This window comes from Ursus americanus, chromosome X (assembly GCF_024610735.1).
Source record: "Ursus americanus isolate L20-20 chromosome X, mUrsAme1.1.p, whole genome shotgun sequence".
In the NCBI taxonomy this organism is placed as follows: Eukaryota; Metazoa; Chordata; class Mammalia; order Carnivora; family Ursidae; genus Ursus; species Ursus americanus.
The window spans coordinates 102991370-103015296 of record NC_142164.1 but is presented as its reverse complement, the minus strand read 5'-3'; the positions used below and the strand labels follow the sequence as shown (position 1 = coordinate 103015296).

Genomic DNA, 23927 nt, shown 5'->3' with positions numbered 1-23927 from the left:
TGCCTTTGTCTCAGGTCATGATCCCAGCGTTCTGGGATCGAGCCCTGCCTTGGATTCCCTGCTCAGTGGGAAGCCTGCTTCTCCCTCTCCCACTTCCCCTGCTTGTGTTCTCTCTCTCGCTGCCTCTCTCTGTGTCAAATAAATAAGTAAAATCTTTAAAAAAATAAAAACAAATCATAAGTTGTTTTCAATTGATGTTTTCAGTTCGATTTTAACATTGCAATGTATTTTAATTGTGCATCTTTCTTCTTACCCTGAAAATCTTGACTCTTAACGTAATGCAACAGAAAGGTATTTGTATGCACATATAGTTGATATAGCTTTGTGATTTTGCCCCATTATAATAGCGTTGGTCTTTTCTGATTAATGATATAAAGGGCATCTCTATTGATTTTTTCTCTATGGAAGCATTGTGATGGACCTCTGTAGAGTATTGCTGGACCAGTCATTCATCTCAAAGAGGAGTTTGGTTTGTGCACGTGAGTGCAAGCGTCCCCACGGCTGTGCATACAGACATACACATACCATCCCTGGCCAAGATGAAGCTAAATCAGCTTGAAACAATTGGATCCATTTCCCTTGATTTGATTTTCAGCCTCTGTGTCAGTCAGGTGACATGTTGGGCATCACTGTGACCAATTAATACAAGCTCTTGCTCTGCTAGAGGGAGTTATTTGGGTAGTACAGAAGCAGTCTTTCTAAATCATATGGTCCGTTTGGACTGTAAAAAGATGGCTTTAATTGAATCTTGTTTTAAATGCCATTTTAAAACTCTAAATAGTTTAGTAGGTTGTATACTAATTATGAGTCTTGATTTCTAATATATTATTAGGTAAACAACTTTTAGCAGAAAGCAATATTTAAAATTGGAAAATGGTTAGCCTGATGATTAAAATTGTTAAATTATACAAATAGGATAATTGGTGGTGATCTTGGGAAAATATTTACTGTACCTATGGTAAATTCACTAGGTGAATGAAAAATGCTACAAAAATGTATTTTCTAATCAGATTTTTCTTTTTCTTTTTTTTGGCTTTTTAAGTTTTTATTTTAATTCCATTTAGTTAACGTGCTGTGTAATACTAGTTTCAAGCGTACAATATAGTGATTCAGCACTTGCACACATCACCCGGTGCTCATCACAATCTAATCAGATTTTTAATAACAGCTTTATTGAGATATAATTCACATACCCCCATAAAATTCACCCCCTTAAAGTGTACAGTTTTATGTATTCACAGAGTATGCGACCCTCACCACCGTCTAATTTTAGAACGTTTTCTCAAAAAGAAACCCTTTACCCATTAGTACTCATTCCTCATTTCTAATCAGGTTTTTAACTGAGGGTAAAGAACTGTTTGAAGTATGTATAAGGGGAGTGCCTGAGTGGCTCAGTCAGTTAAGTGTCTGCCTTCATCTCAGGTCATGATCCTGGGGTCATGGGATCGAGTCCCACATCACGCTCCCTGCTCAGCGGGAAGCCCGCTTCTCCCTCTCCCTCTGCCCCTCCGCCCTACTCATGCTCTCTCTTGCTATCTCTCTCTCTCAAATAAATAAATAAAATCTCTTTTTGAAGAATGTATGAGGGATGTGAGGGCGATCTGGCTGCGACATCTGTCACCCCATTGATCGCCAGGGTTGAAGTATGTACGAGTAATAAATGGTAATTCTTTTTCTGTAGTAACCATAGAGAATAATTTTGAGATAAGACAAAGCTTTTTGAATTATCACTGTAACTAAATGCTCTGAGTAAATCTTGGTTAAATAGAGAAGGTTGTACTCAAGCTCACTATGGATATTCCTGTTCTTTTCTTTGTAGGGACAAGATCAAGACTAATAGAACTTTCTAGAGAACTGAATGCTCATGTCATCTCTGAGAAGAAAGATTGTCTTCTGCAAGTCAACCAGAGAGAACTCCTTTTCTCCACCAAGTCTGAGCAAGGCACTATAGTTACTCCAGTGCTTGAATGTGTAATTTCTCTATATGAGCTGGACCTTTTCCACAAAAACCTTCCTGTAGCTGCCAGATCGTCACTAAAGTAGTAACCTGAGCAATTTTTCCTAGTACGTTGCCGTGGTTTGGTTGGCTCCCGTCGTAAAAGAGTGCAGAGCCTCGTTAGTGCTCTGCTGCCCTCATGCTTCCCTCCTCCTCGTCATAAAGTCGAGTGTCTACATTCTCCCCAGGATTCTAAGCTCCTTCCTCATTCCAGATACAGCCAGTTTCTGCTGTTGCTCTTTGTGACCAAACACCATGGTTTTCCAAACCACCCACTAAGGCCCGGGTGATCTAGAAGTTGAAGACACCCAGCAGAGTGTGTCTTGATCATTCAGTCCTGGGGCCCTTCGTCTCACATGCGTCCTTCCTCACCCTGTGATTTCAACTCTTTCTTCTTCTGTCTGATCTGAGTGAGGTGCGGCTCCTTTCACATTAGCTCTTACTCTCTGATGCATTGCTTTTATTTTAAAATTCATTTGTGTACTTCCATTCTGTCAATTAAAGCGTTCCAAAAGTTGTCTTGGGATTTTTCACTTAACCGCTTGGTTTCAAAGATCTTAAGTGAAAAACTACCTTCCGGTTATTATCGAGTTTGTGAAAAGTGGGAAGTGGAGTTTTTGTGCTATGTAAAAATTTTGCTAGTCTAGTTATTCTATTCTATTGCTTTGTAGTTTTCTGAGGAATTGGAAGTCCCTGTGTGAGGTGCTTTACCAGTTGTAAGATCGGCTACCGAAGGGAAAAGCTCTTTCTAGTTGATTTTGAAAAATGCCCTAGGTCTTCATAATTTTCATTTTCATGAATTTTTGGCCAGTTCTGGAATTGTCGATCTGATTTTCATACTCCTTTACTTTTTTGCTGAAAGCTGGACTGGGCAGAGGCCTTGGGGTGAGGAAAGAGAAGCGGTGTTGTGCTGACCCCTCAGCCACGGAAGCCTTCCAAGAGTCCAGATTAAAGGCACAGTTTATACTGCTCCACAGGATGTGTTTCTTTTCACTGTATTTTTCATATCATCTACTTTGGCTTCTGCTTTCTCTTGACGCCCATATAAATGCTTTCAACCAATTTTCAAGTATCGAGTGCACTGGTGGAGAAGTCGTCATTTGTCAGGTATTCCCCTCCTTCAGTGCCACGGCAGCGGCGGTGAGGTTGCCCCACTGTGGTCCCCGTGGGGGGCCTCCCTGGGAGGAGTTGTGCTCTGACCAGCTGTGCGTGGGTCAGTGGCACCCCTTCTCTTCGTTCTGCGGAGTCTGATTTTGTTTCATTATGTTACCTGAGCTCATGGTAGTTCCCTTCATCTTTAGTTCTCCTCTCTTCCATCCTTAGGAGGATCTCATCAGAGAACTCATATAATCCATCAGAGAAGAGAAAGACAGATGGACTTCTGAGAGAGCGGGGACGGGATGGCCCATATGGAAGCCTGCAGGCTTGAGGACTGAGTCTGTCTTGGGGATGGGCTGTTCCGTAGGATTGTTTCCTCATGTAAAAGATGTGAAAATAACGACCCTTTCCATTTGAAGTCCCTGGCTTTCTTACGAACATTAGATAATATATCGTTATCTTACTAGGCCTCCATTTCTAAACATGCACCTTTATACTTTCAAGTATGAAATACCGTAGGGGGAAGGAGGCCACAAATTCAGGACTGGTCCCTCCTGCCTTGTTCTGGCAGTGTTTTACTGTGTTGGGCCCTCCCCACAAGCTCCGTAGGGTTGAAGAAGGAAAATAAGGGGTGGAAAACTCCTATCACACTCTTCCCTTTACAGGTCTTTTTCAAAAGTGAAGATTTCTTTCTTGTTTTAATGACTTCATTGGTAGTCCTTTTACTAATGGACTTTCTGGCTCACTTCTATCCATCTAACCCCAGTAGTCTTGGCTCTCCTGTCTGCTTTCTGCATTAAGAGTTGAACTTTGCTTCCAGAACAACCATAAGAAGAGTTGTGGGAACATCTCACAGCTTAGTGGCCCGCACATTCATTTTTCCTCTTGTCGCCTGTACATGCTTCTCTGAACCCAGGTGCGTCCCTCTGGCTGTTTGCTCGGGTTGTCAAAGCAAATGGTCAAATTGCACATAGAGCTTGTAAAATAAATAGACATTGACCCTTTTTCAGCTAAATTCATTTAGTTGTCCCATTTCTTCTGTGTTTCCCTCTCATTTACTTGATTTTTAGTATTGGGGGACTACATCTACTCTTTGGAATAACTCCTGGCCCATAGTAGGGGCTTAATAAATATGAGTTGAATCAAAAAATGAAAATTGACATTTACCTTGGGTGGTGGGCAACATCTTTCTACATTCTTAAAGTGTTTTTCTTTCCAAAGTAGAAACATTTCAGGTCAGGAGCTGTGGAAATACTGAATCTCCTGTTTATAGGGCTGAGAAATGACTTCGAAATGTAGAGAAATGAAAGGAAAGAAGCAGGGATGGACCCACAAGAACTGTCTGTTCCTTTTTTTTTTTTTTTTTTGTCTCTGACTATCTGATTTTGGCTCTTTAATATAGTGGGTTCTTTCCATCCAGTCACATGAGACAATTTTATAGCCTCGCTTACAGATTCTAAAGAACCTTACATAAAGCATCCCACTTGATCCTCAGAGTGCCGTGAGGTGGGCCACACACGTGGGACCTCTGATCTTCATATGTGTTCTAAAGCAGTTCTTTGGTTTGCCGAGGTGAATGGAAGAACCCAAGTGAGTAGTTGGGCCGTGTTTTTCCTAGGCCTGTGCTCTCAGCGGCCCACCAGGTAACCAGCTTCATCACTTTTGAGGAATTTCTTGGTTATATTAACACTCAAGGGTAAGGTAAAAACCAAAATGTGTCTATAGTGCAAGAGAACTGCATTCAGGAGAAGTTTTCTTTTGTGTGTTTTCATTTTGGCATAGTTAGTTAGAGGAGATTATCAAATGGATTTGGCAGCTTTTACCTAGAAAGACAGGCAACTTAGAGGGTATAGCTATAGGTAGTTACTGGAGTTATTTAGACTTAATTCTATGTTTCATATAACTCTGTGTTCACTGCCAGCCCTTTCATACAAAGACTCCACATTCGGTACTTGCTTTCATCCTTTGGTGGCCTGGATTACAGCTCCAGTTGGATTTTCTTGCATATTTACAAATATGCTACTGTTGCCATTCCTTATGAGCAGTAACTTGGCTGCCCATCAGATTCATGGATCACATCCTTATTCCCTCGATTCTGTGGATGCATCACTTTATTGTCTTCCAGTGTCTGGTGGTCCTGAGAGGCCTGAGTCCAGACAGATTGTACTTCACCTTTTGTAGATGACCTGCTTATTTGTACTACGTACTTGGGGCTGCTTGTTTATCCTTGAAATTCATGACTTCGTTCGTGTCTGTGTCAGAACTGACAGTTGTCTGTTGGCTTTTTCTGCTCCACGATGAGCGATACACATTGACATTCGGGCCTTACTCCATGTCTTATGAGTTTGTTCTCTTCTTCGGTAATTTGTCCCCGTGTTGGTTCTGTGTTAACTGGCCTTCACATTATCTTTCCTTTGATTGGTTTCATCCCCTTGTCTTTCTTGATGCTGTGGATTTTTCCCCCTCAGCTCTGAGGCTCCCCAGTCACTAACTCGGTGTTCTGTGGCGTTGATGGTAGGCCTAGATGCTCACAGTGTGAGTTTCACTTCTGTTACAGTTTCATTTTTGATCTCTTTCTTTTTCTCAGCTCTGCCAGGTGTTTTCTTTCATTCTGTTATCCTGACTCCTTTGTTTCATTTCTTGGAAGGCTGAACTGTGTTATCTACAATTTTCACGGTTTCTGAAATCATTCTGTTTCCAGAACGTACTTAGTTGTCTTAGGCTTCTTTCCTTCCTTTTCTCTGGGTTGTTTTGCTCTTTTATTGTTGCACAAGTATCATGATGGGTTTTTTCGGCTTATTATTTGTCTTTGCTTGGGGCCAGTTCTAGGTGCTCAAGAACAGTGTGGAGAAATCCTCCTCGACTCTTCTCAAGCGAGAAGTGTTTGCATGGTCACCTTAGCACTTAAACTGTACAGCTAGATATTGCTGGATTGTAAGGGTGGAGGCTGGTTTTGTTTCTCAGTCTGCTGGCTGGATATAGGGGAATAAGGAGTGAAGCAAAGTCTCTTTGGGACATTTTGTCTTCCGAGTGCCTTCCGCGGGTGCTGCTGAGTCCCCTGCCCTGGGGTGGCCGGCTCTCACTGGGGGAAAGGGATTCCGCTTGAGTTTCCGCATGTCCGCTAGGTGTCGCCCTAGCAGGGGTGTGGAGGTTTGAACCTGCACTCTGCTGCCGGATGCACGCGTAGTCAGCATTTGTGTGCTTGGCTCCTGAGTTAGTGTTTCTCTCCTGCGCACACAGATGCAGCACCTGAGTTCTCACCCTCCCCTCCCAGGTTCGGCTGTGGAAATGTGCCTGCACACCGTGCACTGGGCTTCTCCGGACCGCCGGTCCTTGTGTCTCCAGGTTAACAAATGATTGGTCCGGTCCTTTGGCAACCTCTCCTGGAGTGCCCAGCAACTGTGGTCTGTTTGTTTGGCAAATGCGAGAATGCTCCTCTGATTAGTCCCCCATTTCGTTGTATCTGTCAGACACTCCCCCTGGAGTCCTTGGTATGGGGTGCTGGCTTTTATTAGTTTCATAATGGACAGCTTCTTTTTCAGGTTTTGGATGTGTGTGTTGAAGGGCGGGAGCACTTATATAAACATGAGTTTATTCTGCCATCTTCCCCACAGTCCAGGTGCATAAACATTGACTTTGAAGATAATGTCCTTCATGGTCATAATCTGTATGAAAGTAAACAGAAGAAACCAATGTCGCTAGCAGGAAAGAACCATTAATAACTTAATCAATACAGGATTTTTGTTTGTTGTTCTGTGTGGAAAGATAACTTTTAACTCAGGTTCCTGTTCCATTGATTAGAGGTATCAGTACCTTCTGGTTTGAAAATAGGGGACATTATAATGAACTTAAGAAGTTATCAACCACTGACAATTATTAATTAGTTAATTAAATATGATAGAGTATTTCAAACTGGCACATAATCAGAGTTATCAACAGAAGTGGAAGCTATTTTCAATTAACAGGTTGCTAGTCCAGCTGTCTTACTGAGGGCATTGACCCTGGTGAGAGCTTGATTGTGACGCGGGTTTTCTTACCTGTCTTTTCATTTCACCCCATTTTAAAATTTGGTTCATTGAGAGAGGAGTGCAGTCCTCATCAGGATTATTTTTGTTATTCACGAATATACCGTGAGATGGTGCGTAGGTCTGGGGCCTACTCTAGAGGCACACAAGTTCATGTTTCCAAAGTGCATTTACAGGTGGACGTCGGGGTGGGGCTTTACTGGGGCCGTTTGTAGGGTTGAAGTGTCCTTTCCTCGGGGGCCAGCATATTCCACCAGGCGGACTTTCCTCACCTTCGGAGCCCAGCATAGTGATCAAGGAGCATGAGTGACAGCCTTGCTCTAGGTACCAAACCCCACCATGCAGTGCCTTTCCTGAAAGTCAGGGTGTCTGCCCTGTTTCTGTCCTGGTGTGAAATGGAGAACCGAATGCGCGACGACGTGTCAGGGATGAATGAAATGAAAGTGGTGGATGGAGGAGTCGTGGAAAGGAAAGCTGGGTTCATTCCTCCATTTGAATAATGAGTGTCTGCAGTGCGCTATAGCGCAAGTGTGCGAAGCGTTGGGCACGCGGCAGGGATCAAGCAAATGGAAATCCCTACCTCATGACCCGTTCTTGTAAGGGAAACCGACAAGACACAAAACATGGAACGTTTCCGGTACAGTGGAGAGAGAAATAGAGTGGAGCAAATCAGTCCAGTGGAGAAAAATAAAGCCAGGAAGGGGATGCTTGGGGCGAGTTGGGGGCCCCAGACCCTGTAAATGTTGTTTTCGTCGTGGACAGATGTGTTCTGTAGATGAGGAGGTGTTTGTGATTCCGGAGTTCTCTTCACTTTTGTGTTTTTTCCTGGGCATCGGGAGAGTCCATCTTGCGTGCTTGGCTCTGTGTGCGGCTCCACCGGGGACCCTGCCCAGGGTTGAGCACGCCTCTAGGTAGGCGGAGCCCCGGAGCCTGTTGCGTCTCCCCGGGTGGGAGGGGCCAGCTGTTACTGTCCGTGTTCATTGAATGGTGTGTGCTGCTGTTTCCTCATAACCAAAATGCAATGACCGCAGGTTCCAGGTGTCTTTTTAGGGCCTCAGAAATCATTATTTAAATACACCTCTAACAAGGGGAGGATGCTGCTGGAGTTAAAATAGCAGCTTGTCAAGAGGAGAGACCCTCTTGACCACTTCCATACTGGTTTTAGAGGAGGAGGAAGGGATTGCCCGAGAAGGCTTCCCTCTCAAGCCCTCGGGTTGGCATTAGCGGTGGTCACCCCTAAAAATGAAGAAAATAAAATGACAGCAGTATGGCGGTCACAGGCGCCTTGAGAAACCTATTTTTCCGCCTTCTCCTCGGTCTCTAAAATAGGGACCCGAACTGCCCCTGATCCCAGCGTTAGGGTCAGTGTGGCCTCCGTGCAGCCGGGACAAGGGCTGCTCTTCATGTCGTGACCCAGTGGCCCTCTGCAGTTTCAGAGGGGACAGGAGACCTGCCCTGGACGCTTTCACCTGTCGACACGCACTGTGGCCGGTGGCCCCGTGGTAGAGGGTAGAGCTGAGGGACTGGAGAAGGAGCTGAGATGCCTTTCATTATTCCCATAGGTAGGGCCAATTTGTCACCCTTTAAGCTGTCTTTTTCACATATAAATAAAAGCACCTTAAGGCCTCACTCCCGAAAGCATCCCAACAAACCTCTGATACAGTTCCGGCCCTGCGTTAAGCAAGAGCCCACCGAGAGCCCACTGAGAGCACCGCCTGGCACACATGGGTGTCCTCACAGCGCAGCTTAAGCCCGGAGCCCGTATCGCAGGGTGACTCCCTGGCTCTGCACCCTTTTCCCTCCAGCGCTGTCAACTCTACAGGGCAGGATGCCTCCCCCCTCCTGGCCGCAAGCCACTTCAGCCCTTGATGGAGCCTGCGTAGCTCTGGAGAGTGCCGGGGCTTGATGCCTGGAGTCCCGTGGCCCAGTTTAGACTCCTGGACATATTTTTTGTGGGGTGTTGGGAAATGTTAGAGAACTAAGGAGTAGATTGGTGGTGATACTGGGTCCAGGGAGCTCACAGTGAGAGTATGAACTTAACCTGCAAAATATTTCTCTGTTCTATAAATCTCTCGGTGACATTTGGATTAATCAAGCATAATTAAATGTAGTTAGATTTTTGTCAGATTGTAGTTCAAAATAATACTCATCTATGGAGAGGGTAATATATTCTGTAGAAATTTTATTAAGCACTTTAGTTAAGCAAACACTAAGGAGAACAAAATCAGCCTCAGGAAGGTTAATTACTAAAAAAAACCAGTATAATAGATTATGTAAATCATTTTAATTTTGAATACCGTGGCTTGAGCTTTAATTTACATAGAGAGGTATTTTGGATTTGTTTTTCATATTTTCCAAAAGTACAGAATTGCAGTTGCATTCTTTGAAAGTTCTAAGCACTAAGTTTCCATTAAGTTTGCTTAAGTTTTTCATGTTACAGTTTCCAAAAGGGAAGAATTAGAACCGCATTCTTTAAAACGCAGTTAATGATTTCAGTATTCTACTAAGCTTGTTTCAGCCCTAAGAACTGCATTTTTATTTCTGGACCTTTAAAGAAGTGATCTTTTGAAGGCAAGTCTGAAGAGAGAGAATGGTTGTGAAAGCATCCCGCTGTGCCTGGCCTTTCAATAAATGAAAAGAAATTTTTTTTTAGAAGGTAAAACATAAAGAGCTTTGACTAGTAAGATAAAACTTTTTATTTTAATAATTTCTTTAAAGGGAAAAGTAGAGAAACCAAAATGATTTTAAATGTTATATTTTTTTGTACTCTGAGAATTACATTTTCACTACCCTTGCATGTCTCAGGGAATATAGCCTTTGATAAGAATCCCCATGCAAATCTCTGAAGCTGTATCACAATGTATTCTGATTTGATAGTTCTCGTCTAAATTTCTAGAAACAGTTTCAAAAGTACTGTCATCTCAGGAACACAAGATTACCCAAGAAACTTGAACCTCACATTTATCACCACTCAGATTCTATGTGCTTGAGGCCTTTTCATAGTATGTGGCATCTAAATGTCCTTTGGTAGGTATACAGAGGTGTCCATCACACTTATCTGAGATGTTCGTGGGGAGAAAAACCCTGCAGTTTGATTTTGTTTGCTAAGTTTGCTTCTTGGCCTTCCAGTTTTCTACTGGATTCTGTTTTCTATTGGAATCGAATCCTTTGGAGATAATAAAATTTTATGTAAAAGACCATTCCATTAAATACTTCTAACTTTTGCCAGCCTAAAAGTGGCCTGCTAATGTGAATTCTGTGCATAACGTTTATGAATGGACCAAAATAGCACAAATGTCAAAGAGCATATATACTGTAAGCAGTGTGTTGCCCCATGGTGAGCAAAGTATTAAAAAACGTCCAGCTCTGGTGCTTGGGGCTGTTTTCCCAGCTCTTCAGTTGCTCCTTACCTTCCAATCTGGTCAAAAATGGCAAGCTAAGAATGGAATCCATATTACTGACAGAACTACTGAATGTTTTAAGATATTCTTACCTTGAGAATCTTTTAGTGAGAAAGGAAAAAGAATCCTCACATTCAATTCTGACTCTGTTTTGGCTCTTCATATATGCCAGACATTAAAAAGACAATTACGAATGTTCAACCTGATTGGAAGTCAAAGGCATTCATCAGTTAGCTGTGCTAACATAGTGTCACCAGAAGAGTTTGCGAAAACAGGTAGGATGAGCATAAGATTTCATACTGTTGTTTATAATACATCCTGGTACCCCCTTCTTCTAAATTCCATTTTTGTCCTTTGAACTGTTAAAACCGTGGGAAACCTCAATCAGTATTTTAAAAGGCACTATATTTGTATTAAGAACTGGCTTATGCCTTTATCTCAAAAACTGCTGAGGTTACTCTCCAATGTCTGTAATTAGAACAAATGCTTTAGAATAATTGCAGTTAAAGCCTTGCAACTGTGGGGATCTGGAAGCACTGGAGACAGCCCACCACTGAAGAGGGAGCACACTGAATCGCGGGCCTCGCGCCTTCCTGAACCTAGCGCTGTCAGGAGGCGGAGTTGGCCTGGCTGAGTGGGGAACCCCAGGTAAAACGGAAAATAGAAGGGGCTAGGTCAAGACCATGTAGCCGCCTCTAGAACTCTTCCTGGGGAGAGCATTGCTAAAGTCCCTTGGTATCTTGCCTTTCACTTGTAGAAGTTCCTCCTAGTGCTGCCGTGTGAATCTGACCAAGGGATTGTGCATATGCTGGAACTGACCCCTCAGACTGAACCAAACCAAACGTACCGTGACTCTGGGTAGACAGCCAAGGCAAGGTCGACCTAGGAAACAGAAAGTACTGAGTGTTTCACAAATTGAAGCTGACTTCGGAGCTGGAGGAGTGGAGTTCCAGCGCCCACGCCTCTGCTTCCATGATGCTCATCGCCAGAGCGCCCACTCTCTCACGCCGCCCTGCGCCAGAACCGGCCGCAGCCCTCGGGTCCAAACCCGGGCTTGCGCTTGAGCCCGTCCCGGACAGACGACCACGTTTTAGCCGGATGGGGCGCACCGCTTGAGCGGCCGGCGCACCCTCATCTCTGCCGGGGGCCTCGGTGGGCACGTCGTTCGCGGTTGTAACCGCTGCTTCAGGTGTGTACACAGCACACCATCTGTTGCTCTAAGTTCACAGCCGCACACTAGTACACAAGTGCTTGCAACTGAACTATTTTCCACATTTAGAACCCAGATTGCAAATACTTAGGAAACGCTTGAACCAAAAAAGAGAAGTCATTGCAGAGTCAAATATACCATCGTGAACATATCGAATGCTGCATTTAAATGTAAAATTACTTGCTAGGCCAGTTTTTCATCAGAACTCTTTGACGCACAAAAGCAGTGCCTACGCTGGGAACCATAGCTGATGTGACAAGAGAAGAATATTAACTTAAATGAAATAAAAGTTCATTACAATTTTTGTACCTGTAAGTCCAACTCTGACCTGGTTCACTCTGCATCTGTCACCGTAGTTACAGTGATAAATACACGCGTGTGTCCAGTGTTCACGAGCTGCCTTGTGATTCACAGAGTCAAGTCCAGCCCCCTCGTGTTCTGTGCTGTTCTGTGGCCTGGCTGGTACACCCTGTCATGAGTGAGGGATGACTTTGGTTTGACATAATTTGCAGCCTCACGTTCTGTGGAGAAAAGTGTTCTGTTGTTGTGATTGTTGCAAAAACACAACCAGAGCAGTGTGTGGCTCGGATAATGTTCCCCCTGAATTGCAGAGCCATCTGTGGTGTGTGTCATAGCCACACTAGTCCTGGAGCACGTGGACAATTCTGTACCAATGTCATCGAACAATAAAACAGTAGTTGTGATTCGCTGTGCGTCAGCGTGGTCTTTTCCTGCGCTCGGTCTGCAGTCTCATCCCTGCCACCTCTGAGCCTCGTCTTCTACTCACTTTTTGAAATTCAGTAAGTGAGGAGTACCAGGCACCTTTGTAAGTTGCTGGGAATGGACAAGGACACTTACGATCTTAAGAGCCATTGGGGTTATAGGTTATTTGGATTCTCGGTAGCAGGGAACATCCTGTTGGAAGATAAAGGAGCTGTTTAACAGTAAATAGTTTTCACGATATTTTTCAAAATACGATCTGTGGATCAGAGAAAGGGGACCATATATTGTCCACACCAGGAGAGTTTTGACAGTGAAAAGAACACTTAATAATTACACTGTAAAGCGTGTAAACCACAGCTGTGCTGGGCAAATTGGGCCTCACTGGTCATGGACCATCTATACCAGAATGACCTGAAGTGCTGGTTACATGCAGACTCCTGGGCTCTCCCTCCACTCCAATCATTCAGATGCTCTGGGCTGGGGACTTCGGAATCTATATTTTAACAAATGCCATGGGAGAATTCTTTAAAAAGTGTAAGGTGGGGAACTGTTGCCATTTGGAATACGCAGAAGATAAACAACTTGAAATTTGCAATTGAAGGGCTATTGGTTCCATGGTGTCTTTTGAGGAACTGGGGCAGCACCGACACCAGAACCCAGGGCCTCCGAAGACATGTGGCTGCACTTCTGGACTTGCTGAAGAACTAGGAGGTGTGGTCTTCATGTTATTTACCGGTGTGTCATTCTTTCACGCAACAATCAGTGGTGAATGGTCTTTTTAAAATTTCAGAGCCACATACCTGCTATCTTGTATATTTATCACTAAAAAAAAAAAAGACCTAGAAAATTCGATGCAAGAAATGGGTTTGAATGATTCTTGGGGCATGCTGGTATCAGGAAATCAACACATCTGCCTTGCTTCTGCTGTGCCTTGGTTTCCTTGTCCATAAAATTAGGGAGTTGAACTATATGGTTCCAAAGTTCTTTCCAGGTCTGCTGTTTTATGGCACTCTTTAAAGCCTAAAATAGGAAGCAAGTACTAATCAACTGCTTTCATGTTGTGCTCTATTTTGCCCAAAGCATACAACAGCAGTGGCTCTTGAAAGTGACCATGGCTTTCGTTCGTATTTTTCAATTATCTATCTGAATTTTATGAAAAGTCAGCCGCTGTGCTAATACATCCTTCATGACTAGGGAATAGCGTTCTTGTCGCAGCCACTCCTGCCGTGTTTTGAAATCATACAGGAAGTATGGTTTAGGCTCACCAAGAGACCCTCCAACTCAAACGTCGGTGGTTTTGGGAAGCCGCTGCAGTGCACTGCCCTTCAGTGTCCCTTTTGACTTCCTTCTCAGTCTTTTCAAGGTTTTCCAATGACTTAATGCATGTTTGCAAATGATTATCTGCTGATACTTTCAGATGTTCACTGTGTGCTAACACATAAATGTACTCTTTGATAACATGAATAAATCATAAGGTATCGTGTAGGAGGGGTTGCCTCTGGGAAGGGAACCTGTAGCTACACCACTGTCCGTGAGGAGAACGCTGCAATGATGGGAATGTTCTTTATCTGTGCTGTCCAATATGGCCGCCACTAGTTGCCTGAACACTTAAAATGTGGTTGGTTCAACTGAGGAACTGAATTTCCCATTTAAATTGTATTCATCTAAATTTATTTTTATTTTTTTAAAGATTTTATTTAGAGCATGCGCGAGCTGGGGGAGGGGCAGGGAGAGAGAGAGAAAGAATCTCCAGCCGGACTCTGTGTTGAGCGCAGAGCCCAAAATAGAGCTGGATCCCAGGACCCTGAGATTGTGACCTGAGCCGAAATCAAGAGTCGGACGCTTAACTGACTGAGCCACCCAGGCGCCCTATATTAATCTAAATTTAAAAAGCCCCACGTGGCTAGCGGCTACTGTGTTGGACAGTGCAGCTATAAGCAGCCATTACATGCTTTTGAATTTTTTTGTTAACATTGGGCCCCCATTTTCACCAGTCATTGGGCTGGGTACTTAACAGTATCTTTGGCATTTCTAAATATTGGTCTTAAAATGAATCCTTTGCCCACTGCCCATTGATGACACTTTTATCGCTTTAATAGTCTCTCTTTGGGTAAGCAAATGATATTTAGACCTTTTCCTGTCACAGCTGTATGGCAGATCAGTTCTCGTCTTCGTCATATAAGTCGTTGACCATCAACTTCTGAATCCAGTTACTCCCCAAGGCTCACTTTGTTCCCTCAGTTCAAGTATAGCCCAGAGGGTCTCAACCTGGTCTTATTAGAATCTCCGAGTCCTGGACACCCCTTCGGATCCATTCTGTCAGATAGTCTCTGGGGAATACCTTTTTAAGAGTTCCCTAGGAGATTCTAACATGTGACCACATGTTAGAATGTTAGAAGGAATTAAAGTTGCTGGTGAACTTAAGTAGAGAGATTTTCTTGCATTATCCAGGTGGGGCAAATGTAAACACAAGAGCCCTTATAAGTAGAAGAGAAAGGCAGAAGGCTTGTTGGAGTAGTGTTGCGTGAGAAAGACTGCAGTGGTTAGAAAACCACTGAAGAAGTCTAAACTACAGACCCGCCTTTGAGAACAGTAGAATGCTGGCAGCAGCACATCCTGTCTCCCTCACACAGAGTGGGTCCCAGGGGCCTTGCAACTTTATTGATGTTCTGTTTCACATGTAATTGGAAAATACTTAGAAGAGATCAAAGGCCTTGTTGATTTGAATTTGGGGCAACTGAGCAGCCTTGCTGTTTCTTACTGTACAAGAAACTCTAAGCTAATGGTACTCTTACTGTCCCCTGGCATTCTTGTCCAAACAGAATTTGCCAGTCCTCAAACAAAATAAACATGTTAATGATTTTTAATAACAGTGATGGATGCAGAAGCTTCCACAGTTCCTTAGTAACGGCTTCATATAATAGTGTAATTATTTCTAAAGTTAGAGATAATTATTGTCACCTTGCATGGTAATTGGAACAGAACTTCCTATATGAAAACTGCTCTTTTCCTAGGGCTTCAGCTGGTAAAAAATAGCAAGTTTATGAGGGCAAATACTGCCCCATTATCCAGGTGAGAGAGGCCCGTCAGTCACACTGCAATCGAGGAATTTCGGGTGAGACCTCAGATGGCCACCTCATTCATCGAACAGCTCTGTCCACATAGGAGAGTTGTGGCCCAAGCTCCGCACGTGTTGTGAAGGCCTTGAAGGAAAGTGTGCTGATGCCTTTGGACTTTGGTAGCTCACCTAGAGCCTTACTGTTGATGGGTCTAGCTAAGGGGCGGACATCATCAGCCTCCTCCATTCAGCATCCTCAAAGAGTGGTTTCTAATAAACTGAAAATCTATTTAAAATCTACTTATTTTCCCCCACTCCGAGTAAGAGTTGGCAGTCCTTGCACTCGGAGAAAGAGCACCCACACCCAAAGAGATGAGGAAAATAGTGTGAAATCAGTTGTTAGTAAAATCATTGTAAAACTCTATTTGGCAGAATCAGAAACTTGGACTGTTCATCAAGAGCTCAGAAAGTCAAAGGTAGGGCCAGTCAGGAGAGGCCAGGGTTGAGAGTCAAGCTACTGAGCTGAAATTGGGGTGGGGGACAGGATTGTGTCCTCTTTAATCTTTGCATCGCCAAGACTAGCAGCTCACTCAAATGTTTATTGAATGCTCCAGACAGGAATGTATGGTAGGCCTTAAGTTAAAATGCTAATAAAAGGCCACAATGGGAAAATGAGTTACTCTAGATAGGAGCATGGCGTACTTTGATACTGGATGGCTGGAAGTGAGTTCTAGCTTCAAGTGGCTGTGGTCAACATCCAAGGACCAGAACAACCAAAAACCAAAAACCAGACGGAGAATAGGCAGGAAACAGATTCTGCCTGATAGTCAAAAATTGTATTCCTGGGCTTGTTTCAGCAGGAACATAGCCAATGATCAAAGGCTTTGGTTAGCTGCCCTTTTGCTTCTTGTCTTCTTGAGATAGCCAAGTATGAATTGGAGGATATGTACAGAGAACGGGGCAGGCGGACTCTTAGACTTCCTTCTCTACCAGCCATGACTCTGTGTTCGTGAGTTGAAGATCCAACACATTTCTCCTCATGGACCAATTAACATGTCCATTTGGGTCAGACATCTTCCATTACACCTATTCTGTGCTTCCCTTGTGGGCGTCAAGGCTCAGGAGAAACATTTTAAGCAGGTTCATCATGAGTATACACAGGAATGTTGAAAAGAGGAATATGAATCTATCTGTGTGAGGGTTACTATTTCTCAATTCAGAAACTGGAAAAAGGTTCGAGGGTTTATGATGATTATCTTCAGTCACCTTGTGGTAGATAGCATAATGGCTTCCCAAAGATGTCCACATCGTAATCTCCAGAATTTGGGAATATGTTATATTCCTTGGCAAGAGGGAATTAAAGTTGCTGGTGTACTTAAGTAGAGAGATTTTCTTGCATTATCCAGGTGGGGCAAATGTAAACACAAGAGCCCTTATAAGTAGAAGAGAAAGGCAGAAGGCTTGTTGGAGTAGTGTTACGTGAGAAAGACTGCACTGGCCATTGTTGGCTTTGAAGATGGAAGGGGGCCATGAGCCGAGGAATGCAGGCAGCTTCTAGAAGCTGGAAAATGCAAGAAAACATTCTCCCCGCCAGCCCCGCTGACACTTTAATTTTAGCCCGGTTAGACCCATTTTGGACTTCTGAACTCCAGAGCTGAAAAATGATAAAACTCTGTTGTTTTAAGCCACTGAGCTGGTGACAGAAGTAGGAAACTAATACATGCCTCTTCAACTTCTTTCTACTATTGTTAATTCCTGGGTACCAGATATGGAAAAAAAATAATCACTAACTCAGTTGTGTTCATGTTGATTTGTGGGCAGACTAGTGAATAGCATCTTGTCAACGTCCGTCCAGTGGAACATGACGACCAGACGAGAAAGACTGGTTCCCTCCTCAAGCTATGTAATCAGTCATGTCCTGCCACGTGCATGGGGGAAGATGACAGGTTTTCTTTGAACTTGGAAATTTTAGAGTGACAAGTTCATTTGCAAGTATAATTAGCTGAAAAGGTCCCTGTGGAAGGGGTAAAGTATCCCAACTCTTTCAGGTATAGATTCATTAATTCTTTTAAAATGGAAGGTTATGTATCAAATATTTTAGTTATGTCTAATCCCTCCATCAGCACTCTGCTTTTGTGAATACAGTACAGTAACCTGGCACGTCAGTTCCTTTCCCTGCCCCCCAAGAGAGAGAATGAAGGTAAGGAGAGCAAAAATTGCTTGTAGGAGACAAGTCAACTCTGCACTCAAGCTTTCGCCTAAGTTTCCCACATTCGGTCAGCAGCGGCTGAGGTTCAGCTAATAAGGTTCTTTTTTGTTTTGGTTTGGTTTTCTAGAATATAAGTTATGGCAGTGCAACTGGGCCTAACAAAGGTCAGTTAGCGCTGACAGATATTTATGCTCTTAATGATATTTTCATATTTTAATGGTTTATTGGTTTTTACTTGATGATTTCTTAAAGGATTCCATCACTGGGTATGTATTTCAGAGCTGATGAACTGTCAGGCTTTATCCCAATGGCATCTCGGTGGGAGTCTAAGCGCTCCGCTGAATACCTGAAGAAGTTGCCTAAACATTCAAATCCAAGAACGAATGAGGACTCCGGTACCAGGGGACTGTGTGTGTGTGTGTGTGTGTGTGTGTATAAACATTTTTGATAACGTACCTTTTTTATCCTGGGGCTTCTGTTTATTAACAAAAGCCAATTCTCTTCAGGGCAAATATTAGAGTTCTTCAGTATGAGTTTTCTTATGCTTTAGAACGGATTTTTCCGTCGTGAACATTTTTGAGGTAGCACGAAGTCAAGAAGAAACCTGTAGCTGTTACTGTAATTACGACCTGTCAAGAGTGTGTTTGATCTGGGTGGCAAAGCCAAGGACTATGGTCTGCGAATAATGGGTGTTCTGTTTTTAAATGGGTTCCCTGGCTGCATACAGGCCTGGCTGGTTCTTCTAGAGTCCAGGCTAATGTTGGAACTGTGGTGGGTTCGCGGCTCAAGCTCACCAGATGGAGTTCATAGGAACTCCGATTGGGCCGGGGCAGGGCTGCGCGCAATTCCCGCCCGAGAACCTCGGCCTTCATTGCCGGCGTTCGGGCTGCTGACTGCCGGCTTCCCTCCTACCGGAGGCGCTTCCCTCCTACCGGAGGCGCTTCCCTCCTACCGGAGGCGCTTCCCTCCTACCGGAGGCGCTTCCCTCCTACCGGAGGCGCTTCCCTCCTACCGGAGGCGCTTCCCTCCTACCGGAGGCGCTTCCCTCCTACCGGAGGCGCTTCCCTCCTACCGGAGGCGCTTCCCTCCTACCGGAGGCGCTTCCCTCCTACCGGAGGCGCTTCCCTCCTACCGGAGGCGCTTCCCTCCTACCGGAGGCGTTCCGGCCGCGGACACGGCCCCGCCCGCCGTGGACGTGCAGGGGCGAGGCCGCCGGCAGGGCCCGGGGCGGGAAGCCGGGTGGAGCCTGCGAGCCCGCGGAGGCGGCGGGGCGACGCCGGCGGTCGTGGAGGTCCCGGGGGCCCGGCGGGCCGCCTCTCCAGTGTGCTGCCCAGTGACAGGTAAGTCTTTTCTCATGGTCGCTTAGTGGCAGCATCCTAGCTGGAGAAGCGTAGGGACCACGCGGGTTGCGTCGTAAATTCAGAGACCTTTCTAGGCAATGATGGCGGCAGCCATTGCCGTCAACCCCCTCATTGGACAAAAGCAGACCCTGAGGCCACGGAAGTGAAGTCGTTTGACCGAGGTCGCAGAGCCAGTTAACAGTGGAACCTCCAGCTCAAGGCCCCGACTGGGCCTCCTAGTGTGACCTCGCCTCTAGGTGGGTCTGTTCCTAACGAGCTTTGCCTTTGCCGTCAGGTGTGGGCCCTTTGGCACCTGCAGCCCATTGCCCCGCGCTACACAGCACGGAATCCGCATCCTCGCTGCACGTGGGCAAGACCGCCGCCACCCCGGTATTTGTCCACCACGAGCCAAGTTCACGAACGGGAACACAGTAGCACACTTGTAAGAAACACGACAAGCCACAGTGCAATTACGTATCCCTTTATTTATAAACAAGTTGGGAATGCTGTGTCCAGTTGGGGAGCGGGAGTGGGTTGGGGAGGGACGAGGGGCCAGGGGTGGAGGGCTGATTCCAGTAGTTCGCGTTATTCAGCACCAGAGCAAATGCTTGGGCATAAGGTCGTACTTGAACCCAGACGAGTCTTCGTCTTCTTGTATGTACAGCAGAGTCTTAAGTATGTATGCTCTTCTTATGGCTTTGTCCCAGGACACATCGCAGTGACAAAACAAAAAAAGTCTAGAGAGAAGTAGAAGTTGCAAATGCCTCATGAGCTGATTCTATTATTAAAAAAGAAAAAAAAAGTCTGGTGGCCTAGACTAGTGCTGAACGGATGCCTGAGGAACAGGAACACCTCTGCTCCAAACGGGCTCATCTGATTCAGCCGAGTCTGTTACGCCATCCCGTATGTCTCTCTGGGGTATGTCTGGGTGCTAAAGTAAGTCCTGAAGATGAAGAGAAAACAAATGCACACTCTTCCCGTCCCTCCCTCAAGGGATGGACTCACAGTGACTACAGCCCGAGGCCTGGAGCAAGACTGCAAGCCCACAGAGCAGGTCGGAAGGCAGCCTTAGGTCTCAGGGTCGCTCCTCTTGAGGTTTGTTTCCTTTACCTTTCTAAGGTCCAGGCACATGGGAGCTGGCTTGCCAGAAATGGGCCGTTCGGTGTGACTAGGATATGAGAGTTTCCCCTGTGTTTTTAGCTGGTGGAAGGGTGAACTTTGATTTCAGGGCCCTGGGAAGAGGAGGTGGCAGCGAATGGAGAAGTGGTGGAACGGGGGAGCTTGGGGGCACGGCACCCCCACCCCTCATGGGTATTCACTAACCTTGGGTGTCTGTGAAAGGAAGCCTTCCTTCTTCACCTGTTAGGGGGTGAGCGACACTTTGAAGGGGAGCAGAGAGTCCCTGCTCCCCCACTCCCTCCCCTCCAGCCCGTTTCACCCACCCTTCTTCCTATCCTGCCCCCTCTTCTGCAACCCTCAGTACTGTTCTGTAGTCCTCAGTCTAAAGCTTCCTTCCGTTTCTAGGGCAGAAGGAACACTTCCTTGCTTTCTGTCATTTCTGCTTGCCTCTTCAAACCTGCCCGTGATTTGTATGTCTCTCACTCCAGCCCTGACTCACTCATGGCCATGACTGTTGATGGGTTGACCCAAACGAAGGGCAACCCCATCTCCTCCTGGGAAGGGGGAGCTGGAAGACACTGATGGCCAGGAGCGTTACAAGTTGGGTTGCAGAATCCCTGCCCCCATCCCTTCTCAGTAGTCTCATAGCCTTAGGACAGCAGGGAGGGATTGTTAGAGGACAGCGTGGGGACATAAGGTGAGATTTAGAATGGTTTGTGGGTGGTTTCGGCCCGTCCCTGGAATAACCCAGGTGTCGGTCGTGTCCCATCACCGGCAGCTGTGAGGGCACTGAGTCTGAGTCACATGAGGGGCACCTGTCAGTATGGTGTGTAAGGCCTGCAAGCCCAGAATCAGCCTGGGAGAGCCCCACATTACTCGCTTCAGAGCACAGTTCAAGGAAGAGTGGATCTGTCTGCTCTGGGCCATGGAATAGCACATAAAAGGCCTTCCCAAAATAGTTGCCCCTACACAGTGAGGTCCAGAAACTGGTTGAGAGCACAGATTTTCTATAATGGCCTTCCCTCTCTCCAGGCCCCTCTTCACTCCTTTTTTCTGCCCTTGTTCTCCCCACCTCACTCTGCCTGGCTGTGCTCATCCTTGCACTGCCCCCAGTGTCAACCAGCTGGAACGAGGTCTCTGTGCCAGTTGGCCCTGGCTGCGTGACGGAAGAGCGAGCAGAGGGGCACAATGGAAAGCTGGGGCCTCGCTCCCTCTGCAGAGCAGTGCTCTAGGCCTTGGCTACAGAAAGCTTCCTTTTCACGCGCCACGTTCCCGCCAGCCCTTTGTCCCATGTGAGCGCTCAACAGAACTCTGGAGAGCGTGCCAGGAACAAGGGGATTCCAAGCCAGCTCGGCCTCGTGGTTTTGCTTCCCAGTAAACACCACTTATCTCCAGGTGGGCAGGGAGGTAGTTCAACCCCGACACAGGGGGGAAAGACATGCCACCTTCCTTCATTGGTTGCCCCACATCTCACCCAGAAGGCAGGTTCCCAAGGCCTCTGAAAAGGGGTGTTTCTGTCACAGGAGATGCTGAGCTCTGCCCACAAGTTGCTGGTTTGGGCCTCTGCTCAGCCCGGCCCCAGCTCTCCCTCTGGCTTTCCTGGCACAGACAGGCAGTGCCTCATCTACCTAGGAGCGTGGTTCTACACCCTAACTCCACCTGCTCCTTTCCTACCTGTCACTGGCGGACAGTAACTTCAAACCACTCAGCAGCAACGCTTAGGCTCTTCACCTCATTTGGCAAACCTAAGGCCAGGGCTAACTATATAACCACGTAGACCATTTCAATGCTAAGATCACACTGAGGTTCCCACAGTGCTCTGGGAAACTCTTCAGAGCCTCCCTCCAGCCCAAAACATGATGGGAGGCCATGAGAACAACATACTCGTTTCCTGGTTGGGACAAGACATTTCTACAGGAATCCAGGATGGATTTTTGACAAAGTGCCCAAGTCACAAGGGAACCAGGTAGTCCTTTAGACCAAGGATTTCAGCAGGGGATTCGGATGAGAGCGGGAGCGTATATTGTAAAAGGCTACCACCATATATTCATATTGCATATGGTATACACCCTGGATAGCGTATTGGGAGCACACAGAGAACAGATACGTGCAGGTAGCACCCCCTATCGGTATACTATGTGGTTTCGCACATCAAACTGTTACTTGAGGCCTGTGAAATTGTTAACTGGTCAGAAATGGGAAAAGCCGTTCCAGAGTTAGCATCCTTTAAGGAGAAGCTCCAGGAGACGTTTACCATCTCCTAACTCAGAGCCAAAGCAAAGCAACTCCTCTTTATATATATATAATATATACATATATTATATATATAACCATATATATACACACACATATAAAATGTTTTTCTTTGTTGCATTTCCCACAGATTAAGGTAATTTCTAGAAACCATAAAGTCAAACCAATGATGAAAAGTACAACTAGGAACATTTTAGGCCTTCTATGGCGTTCTCCTCAACTGAACTGTCCTCTGAATAAGAAGTTAAGGTTCATGCTAGATGGCCTTTTATATATCTGGCCTAAAGCATGTCTTCGTCTATGCACCACATTCCTAGAACTGGAAAGAATTGATGTGTTGCAACATCAGGCCTCAGTGGCTAAACTGAGAAGATTGGAATTTGTCTTTCACTTGACTATTTTAGAAGCACTTTGCCACCTCTCTCGGAAACAACTTTATTCTGGCAGAGCTTGGGTGGTAGGAGGCAACGTGCAGGGCCCTTATGAGCTGGAAGTAGCAGATTGAGGGAACAGCCGCTTCCATGGGTGGTGGACTTGGTAGGGGTGAGTATAAGGACCAAAGCAGAAGACACCCGAGTCAGTGCGAGTCTCCTGGGGGTGCTCTGCTTCCTTCCTTAGCAAGGTTAAAGTAGAGTGATTCTAGATGCTGCTAAGAAGGTTTGTAAAGGTTGTCCGCTGGAAACCTCCATGCAGAGCCCGAGTCTTAGGCTAAGTGGAGACCGAGGGAGAGCTGGTCCCCAGGCCTTCCTTTAGCTGAGCTGCAGCTCCTGCGACCACCGTTAACCTTCCAACCCCACCCAGGCACACCGGTGACCCTGCCCTCGCCCCAGCCTGTGTGGTGCGGCCCTTGCTGTCTGCCAGCAGCCTTTACTTCTCATCCTCATCCCCCTCACTCATGCTGCTGATGGAGGCTGAGGCTGCTTTGGGCGAGGAGGGGGGTGAGGTTTTGTTGGGGAGCCACGAGAAGGTGGGCGACGGGGAGCGGGAGGGGGACCGGCTCCTGGTGGGGCTGCTCACAGGGCTCTGCTTCGGGGACAAGGCCTGCAGCATCCGGCTACTCCTCTCCTGGAACATCTGCTTCTAGAGAGAAATTGGAGAGAAAGCCTCTGTTAAGTTAGCCATCTGAGGTGGCAGGAAAACAAAAAGGGAAGGCAGGAAGGAGAGCCGCCACTCCGCAACACCGGCACCCACAGACTGGTCCTACAGTTGATGTCGTCCAGGACGACGTGCGGGGGGCAGCTGAGTGACATTCGGGGGCAGTGGGATGACCAGCTCTGCTGGTTCTTGGGACTCTTGCCTTCTTGCCTGCCTTTACTCCAGCTACAGAGTTTAACTGAGTGTCTGTCCTCTCCCAGGCAGATAGTAATGTCCAAGGTACAGCAGGGCAGTGGGAAATAAAACAGAAGTCCCTGTCCTCATTGACATGAGGACGGATCACACAGTAAACAAATGAACAAAGTGGATGTCAGACGGAATTACGGTCTGTGAGAAAAAA

At 46.0% G+C, this 23927-nt stretch overlaps 2 protein-coding genes across 6 annotated transcripts in view; one reads left to right on the top strand and one right to left on the bottom strand.

The window, feature by feature from the left end:
• The window catches only part of PDK3 (pyruvate dehydrogenase kinase 3), a 75226-nt gene extending 62792 nt beyond the window's left edge, over window positions 1-12434 (top strand). For both annotated transcript variants that reach the window (XM_045787118.2, XM_045787117.2), the window contains one exon: window positions 1820-12434. In XM_045787118.2, the coding sequence (XP_045643074.1) occupies window positions 1820-1850 (31 nt within the window). In that variant the 3' untranslated portion in view covers window positions 1851-12434. The remainder of the gene's footprint in view (window positions 1-1819) is intronic.
• A 7091-nt stretch (window positions 12435-19525) lies between these two features.
• The window catches only part of PCYT1B (phosphate cytidylyltransferase 1B, choline), a 127333-nt gene continuing 122931 nt past the window's right edge, over window positions 19526-23927 (bottom strand). For 2 of the 4 annotated variants that reach the window (XM_087859481.1, XM_087859480.1), the window contains exon 8: window positions 19526-23512. In XM_087859481.1, the coding sequence (XP_087715607.1) occupies window positions 23300-23512 (213 nt within the window). In that variant the 3' untranslated portion in view covers window positions 19526-23299. The remainder of the gene's footprint in view (window positions 23513-23927) is intronic. The other 2 variants (XM_045787115.2, XM_087859479.1) reach the window with 2 other exon arrangements.